The sequence below is a fragment of the Oncorhynchus gorbuscha genome, unplaced genomic scaffold (assembly GCF_021184085.1).
Source record: "Oncorhynchus gorbuscha isolate QuinsamMale2020 ecotype Even-year unplaced genomic scaffold, OgorEven_v1.0 Un_scaffold_1456, whole genome shotgun sequence".
NCBI classification, from domain to species: domain Eukaryota; kingdom Metazoa; phylum Chordata; class Actinopteri; order Salmoniformes; family Salmonidae; genus Oncorhynchus; species Oncorhynchus gorbuscha.
The window spans coordinates 57,501-64,990 of NW_025746231.1; the positions used below are offsets into that span (position 1 = coordinate 57,501).

Genomic DNA, 7,490 nt, shown 5'->3' on the forward strand with positions numbered 1-7,490 from the left:
AGCAGAGGAGCAGCACAGTTGTTTGCATAGGGGACATGTAGTCAAGTCGGAGTCAGGGAATGAAGCCATTTGCACGACTGCTTTGGAATAGGGGTCTTTAAACCCGCATTTAGACATAGCCTACGGTTGCCTTTGTAAATAGATAGACTAGATTCAATTGTTCTATTAAATGTTGCTCATATTGTGAAAAATTGGTATCCACTCACTGACACCAAATAAAATGTGTAACTGATTAAATAGGTCTGCCGGTGAAGGACGTGCGTTTGAAGGAAATCGGAATGGCAGTCAACGTCAACGAAAGCTCTTTGGAATAGAAACAACGTCGGGTCTTCCTTATTTGCATACATAATTCACATTTTACGTGTTTTGCGTATTTTGAAATTTGAGAGTAATTATAACTTAATATTACAGAGTTGTATGTTCTTGTTTACGTCAATGCTGCGGGGAATAAACCAATATTGTGGCAAACATGAAATCGGCTGCGTGTCCCCCACCCGAATTCTCCCCAAGCACAGAGAAGGGCCACTGCCGGTTTTCGTTATCAATTCCTCTGTTCATTTACGCACAAACGTGAAGTGTCCGCCCAATTATTCCAATCCACCATCACAACTCTTTCAAATGTAACCAACCATGCGCATCAAACAGAGACTGTTGAAGGCAATTAAATAATGAATCCATTTGATGTAATAAGTTAGCTCGATACTTGCGCGCATAAAATCAAATAGCCAAACAGTTGCTGAACAGTCTCCCAAAAATGATTTGTTACTCTATGATCCCTTCTCTGAACGAAATGCTCTCTGTGATGCATTCGTTGTGCTCAATAAAAGGCTGCACTTTCTTGAGATCAAATGTCCAGCGTTTTCCCCTGGCTTTCCTTGACCATCCGCCAGCGCAGAATGAATCCATTCGTTCCGTGCAATGAAGCGTTCCATGGAATTGTGTTCGTTTGCGCTTGTGCACGCGTTTTACGCATGTTGAACTAAACCACATATCAAGAGGTACAACGACGGTTTTACTATATATGTGTATTATGTGCCATGTTAACTGTAGGACGTGAGTTTCTCGAAAATGCCCTGAATGTCTCTAATCCTACAGCCGTGAGCATACTTCCGTTTCATCACACGGAAGGGGACTTTGTTGGACAGCGGGGTTGGGCAGTTACATACAAGCGTCTCCCTATTCATGCCATTTTAACAGTAACATTTTAATTAGTATGCTATATTTCGTGGCGTAGACCTCAAACAGCAGTTGTGCAAAAACAAGGGATCTATTTCAATATTTTAATTTCCTGGAAAAAATGAGACTGGCTTTAATTTCATTTGACACTTTTGAGACGATTCCATTGGTTCCATGGTACCAGGCAAACTAAATCAAACTTTCTCTCTGGCTTGTGTATTTAAAACAACGAAAAACGCAATCATTTGTATTTAAACTGCAGTAAGTAGCCTAATGCTAACGTTTTATTTAAACAACTCTAATGCCCACTTTGAATGTGAACAAATCAATGACTGATCATGATCGTATCCATTCACCCTGTCTCAGACGGACAAGAAATGCTTACTTATGCATGCCTCTGTGAAGGCCATGCCATTGATGTTGTGCTTTGGGTTCAGTCTCCAGGAATATATCACACACACAGACAGTGGCCAGGACAGGAGAACCCCAGTGAGGTTTATCCTTTACATGTTGGCAGTCCAAAATAAGCAGTGGGATGCCAGCCTGGGTGACAGAGCTCTGACCCCATTATCCAGTCCTGGATAAGGAGCTGGCCCCGCCCAATCCTGCTCAGAGGAAAAACCCAAGAGGCTACTAGGACTGGGGCACTATGGGAAGAAAGAGTCAAGAAGCGTCAGTGTTGGAAATGGCCAAAGACAACTTGGTTGTCCGTCGAACCAGCCGAGATCTGAACCCGAGTCTCCAACAGGAGGAACCAACCAATCTTAACCATTTGACTAAGAGGACAGTTCCACAGCACTTGTGTTGATGGCCGGGGTAGGCACGGGGTTGGCACGGGGTAGGCACGGGGTAGGCACGGGGTGGACTTCTAACATGCATGTCTCCCTTCCCTGAGTCATTACATTGGGAAATCAAATCTTGGGAAATCAAATCACATGAAAGACTCTGAGACATAAAACATGGGAATCACATGAACACCAGTCAATACTGGCTCATAGACACCGGCGGACACCCCAATCAATATCTGAATGTCAAATCAAAAGTCCCGGGTGGATAAACATGCTGCCTTTCCTGTTATTTATGTTGCTGGGACAATGTCAATGTCCCTGGCTACTTCAAAGTAGATCGTATTTCTGGTTCTGAACTGAATGTTATGATCATAATGCCAGGATGTATTTTCTGGTTACTAAAGGAAGCGAGATGACGCTGGGAAAGAGAGTAGAGTGATCACAAACATTCAGTTCAGAACCAGAAATATGATCTACTTTGAAGTAGCCAGGGACATTGTAGTTATTGTCCCAGCAGCCTAAATCACAGGAAAGGCAGCATGTTTTGTCTTCCCATTACTTTTCATTTGACATTCAAGATATTGATGGCCCTTGTTATTTTACAGAATAATGGCCAACTTTATTGCACTTGATTAAAACCTTTACCACAGTCACAAGAGGACCAAGCGCTGGTCAGGTCGTCGCCTCTTGTCATGATCAACTGGGGTAATTGATAGTGAACGCCCCCCTCCCTGGTCTGTGAAAACGCATCAGAGCAGGAGCAGTATGGTAATAACAGTGTGTTAGAGCTAGCCTGGTTGTTGTCTCTGTTCAGTAATAACAGTGTGTTAGAGCTAGCCTGGTTGTTGTCTCTGTTCAGTAATAACAGTGCGTTTAGAGCTAGCCTGGTTGTTGTCTCTGTTCAGTAATAACAGTGCGTTAGAGCTAGCCTGGTTGTTGTCTCTGTTCAGTAATAACAGTGCGTTAGAGCTAGCCTGGTTGTTGTCTCTGTTCAGTAATAACAGTGCGTTAGAGCTAGCCTGGTTGTTGTCTCTGTTCAGTAATAACAGTGCGTTAGAGCTAGCCTGGTTGTTGTCTCTGTTCAGTAATAACAGTGCGTTAGAGCTAGCCTGGTTGTTGTCTCTGTTCAGTAATAACAGTGCGTTAGAGCTAGCCTGGTAGTTGTCTCTGTTCAGTAATAACAGTGTGTTAGAGCTAGCCTGGTTGTTGTCTCTGTTCAGTAATAACAGTGTGTTAGAGCTAGCCTGGTTGTTGTCTCTGTTCAGTAATAACAGTGCGTTAGAGCTAGCCTGGTTGTTGTCTCTGTTCAGTAATAACAGTGCGTTAGAGCTAGCCTGGTTGTTGTCTCTGTTCAGTAATAACAGTGCGGTTAGAGCTAGCCTGGTTGTTGTCTCTGTTCAGTAATAACAGTGCGTTAGAGCTAGCCTGGTTGTTGTCTCTGTTCAGTAATAACAGTGCGTTAGAGCTAGCCTGGTTGTTGTCTCTGTTCAGTAATAACAGTGCGTTAGAGCTAGCCTGGTTGTTGTCTCTGTTCAGTAATAACAGTGCGTTAGAGCTAGCCTGGTTGTTGTCTCTGTTCAGTAATAACAGTGCGTTAGAGCTAGCCTGGTTGTTGTCTCTGTTCAGTAATAACAGTGCGTTAGAGCTAGCCTGGTTGTTGTCTCTGTTCAGTAATAACAGTGCGTTAGAGCTAGCCTGGTTGTTGTCTCTGTTCAGTAATAACAGTGCGTTAGAGCTAGCCTGGTTGTTGTCTCTGTTCAGTAATAACAGTGTGTTAGAGCTAGCCTGGTTGTTGTCTCTGTTCAGTAATAACAGTGCGTTAGAGCTAGCCTGGTTGTTGTCTCTGTTCAGTAATAACAGTGCGTTAGAGCTAGCCTGGTTGTTGTCTCTGTTCAGTAATAACAGTGCGTTAGAGCTAGCCTGGTTGTTGTCTCTGTTCAGTAATAACAGTGCGTTTAGAGCTAGCCTGGTTGTTGTCTCTGTTCAGTAATAACAGTGCGGTTAGAGCTAGCCTGGTTGTTGTCTCTGTTCAGTAATAACAGTGCGTTAGAGCTAGCCTGGTTGTTGTCTCTGTTCAGTAATAACAGTGCGTTTAGAGCTAGCCTGGTTGTTGTCTCTGTTCAGTAATAACAGTGTGTTAGAGCTAGCCTGGTTGTTGTCTCTGTTCAGTAATAACAGTGCGTTTAGAGCTAGCCTGGTTGTTGTCTCTGTTCAGTAATAACAGTGCGTTAGAGCTAGCCTGGTTGTTGTCTCTGTTCAGTAATAACAGTGCGTTTAGAGCTAGCCTGGTTGTTGTCTCTGTTCAGTAATAACAGTGTGTTAGAGCTAGCCTGGTTGTTGTCTCTGTTCAGTAATAACAGTGCGTTTAGAGCTAGCCTGGTTGTTGTCTCTGTTCAGTAATAACAGTGCGTTAGAGCTAGCCTGGTTGTTGTCTCTGTTCAGTAATAACAGTGCGTTTAGAGCTAGCCTGGTTGTTGTCTCTGTTCAGTAATAACAGTGCGTTAGAGCTAGCCTGGTTGTTGTCTCTGTTCAGTAATAACAGTGCGTTAGAGCTAGCCTGGTTGTTGTCTCTGTTCAGTAATAACAGTGCGTTTAGAGCTAGCCTGGTTGTTGTCTCTGTTCAGTAATAACAGTGCGTTAGAGCTAGCCTGGTTGTTGTCTCTGTTCAGTAATAACAGTGCGTTAGAGCTAGCCTGGTTGTTGTCTCTGTTCAGTAATAACAGTGCGTTTAGAGCTAGCCTGGTTGTTGTCTCTGTTCAGTAATAACAGTGCGTTAGAGCTAGCCTGGTTGTTGTCTCTGTTCAGTAATAACAGTGCGTTTAGAGCTAGCCTGGTTGTTGTCTCTGTTCAGTAATAACAGTGTGTTAGAGCTAGCCTGGTTGTTGTCTCTGTTCAGTAATAACAGTGCGTTAGAGCTAGCCTGGTTGTTGTCTCTGTTCAGTAATAACAGTGCGTTAGAGCTAGCCTGGTTGTTGTCTCTGTTCAGTAATAACAGTGCGTTAGAGCTAGCCTGGTTGTTGTCTCTGTTCAGTAATAACAGTGCGTTAGAGCTAGCCTGGTTGTTGTCTCTGTTCAGTAATAACAGTGCGTTAGAGCTAGCCTGGTTGTTGTCTCTGTTCAGTAATAACAGTGCGTTAGAGCTAGCCTGGTTGTTGTCTCTGTTCAGTAATAACAGTGTGTTAGAGCTAGCCTGGTTGTTGTCTCTGTTCAGTAATAACAGTGTGTTAGAGCTAGCCTGGTTGTTGTCTCTGTTCAGTAATAACAGTGCGTTAGAGCTAGCCTGGTTGTTGTCTCTGTTCAGTAATAACAGTGCGTTAGAGCTAGCCTGGTTGTTGTCTCTGTTCAGTAATAACAGTGTGTTAGAGCTAGCCTGGTTGTTGTCTCTGTTCAGTAATAACATTCGATTCCTTGCCACTCTTGTCATTTGCCAAAGACGAGTGGGAAGGAGTGGAATGTTAGTTCTGAAGACTGGTACCCAGACTACGTTAGATCAGGGGAGGTATGATAACAACATTGGGAGCTCCGGTATAAATCATTAAAGGCTTTCCTGTTTCAAAACAGTCTGATTTAGCATCATGACCTCTATGGCTTTAATGGCAACACTCAAACTCAGAGGGGGTTCCTCTCTAACTAGGAGGAAGTGGCCGATCAGGATCAGCTTGCCATAAACCAACCAAACCCATATCCTGCACAATGAAGAGGCAGGATGACTAACACAAGCACTGCTAGAAGGCCAACCCCATGCTAGGCAGGACACAGGACTAATATCCATCCCACCCTGCCTCAGGGTCCATCCCAAATGACACCCTATTCCCTAGTGCACTACTTTTTACGGGCCCTGAATCTAGGAGCTTGACAGTCAGACCGACAGGCAGACAGGTGATGGTGGATCTATGATCTGTTGCTTCTTTGAAGAGGCTGTTCTGACCACTGATTTAAATAAACACATTATCTATATAGTTCTTGCTCAGTCTACAGAGGAGGAAGGGACTTCATATCGTCTGATTCAACACACATTTATCACTCTGGGAGAGTAAGAGAGACATCCACATGTTCATGTAGAGTTTATGAATGGGTGTGTTTGGATCAAATGGGCGTTTGACAACCGTTCAGCACAGCTGATTAGGGATGGAGTCAGTCAGCTCTGCAACAAGTTACAACACACTTTGTGAAGGACAATGGCAAACCAACAAGAATGTTGAAAATAGTGTTAATCCAGCAATAGTCATGGACATTTTACATTTGTCATCTCTAAATGATATTAGATTAAATCAATGATCCATCGTTTAGCAGGTCTTTATTCTGTGGTATTGGTTGTGTTAAAGTTAACAAGAGGTGAAAACAAACATATATGAATCACTGGGGCGGCAGGGAGCCTAGTGGTTAGAGCGTTGGACTAGTAACTGAAAGGTTGCAAGTTCAAAACCCCGAGCTGACAAGGTACAAATCTGTCGTTCTGCCCCTGAACAGGCAGTTAACCCACTGTTCCTAGGCCGTCATTGAAAATAAGAATTTGTTCTTAACTGACTTGCCTCGTTAAATAAAATTATTGTTCCCAGCTGTCGACAGTATTCTAGCTAGTCAGGGAACTGATGCAGTTAGTATTACTTGATCTTGCAGTATGAAGTCTTCATTCCATTTGACCGTTCCATCACACGAGAGGTGGTGGGATCCAATAGCTGGTGCCCATTTCAGTCAAGATCAACCTACAGTAGACCACTAACCATAGGCTCTATGTATCAAACATCTGATCTAGAATCAGGTCTCCCCTGTCCATGTAATGATTTTTTTTATTGTGATCTAAAAGGCCAAACTGATCCTAAATCCGCACTCCTACTCTGAGAAACACCAGAACATCAAATCTCACTCGGAAATGTATATTTCATTACAAAAACCAATGAACCCCATACTGAGTTTAGTGAGAGAGCACACCATCTAGTGTAGAGTTTAAACACTGCAACAGCATATGACGTCTCCCGTTCCGGTCATCGTATGAGACAGTTCGTAATACCGAGCCATTTCTTTTCTTAGCTCTTCTTTTGTGATAGCAAAGTGTGTTTCTGTACAGTTTAAAGTCAAGTGTAATAGATTTGAATAAGTGTAATAGTCATCTTTGTAGATCGTCTCGGAAATACTACTCCACAAAATGTTCATTAAAATACCAATCAATATAAAGTGCCACTGAACTACATTAACAAACATCTTGTTTTCCCTCATACACCCCTAATGGAAATATTGATACTATTCCTCTGTGTTGGTTTATTCACACGCACACCTTCCTGAACACTGACTGACTTCAAGATACTAGGCCTTCTTGTTGGTTAATACAAACTGGCCTTCTCGTTGGTTAATACAAACTGACCTTCTCGTTGGTTAATACAAACTGGCCTTCTCGTTGGTTAATACAAACTGACCTTCTCGTTGGTTAATACAAACTGGCCTTCTCGTTGGTTAATACAAACTGGCCTTCTCGTTGGTTAATACAAACTGGCCTTCTCGTTGGTTAATACAAACTGGCCTTCTCGT

At 43.0% G+C, this 7,490-nt stretch overlaps 1 protein-coding gene across 1 annotated transcript in view; it reads right to left on the reverse strand.

Annotated features, from left to right (window-relative positions):
* LOC124022853 (E3 ubiquitin-protein ligase TRIM71-like) overlaps window positions 1-1,111 on the reverse strand; it is a 21,004-nt gene extending 19,893 nt beyond the window's left edge. Inside the window, 1 exon segment of the mRNA XM_046337539.1 lies at window positions 1-1,111. This exon segment is cut by the window's left edge and continues 612 nt beyond it. Coding sequence (XP_046193495.1) covers window positions 1-117 — 117 coding nt within the window. The 5' untranslated portion in view covers window positions 118-1,111.
* Window positions 1,112-7,490: the final 6,379 nt, after the last annotated feature.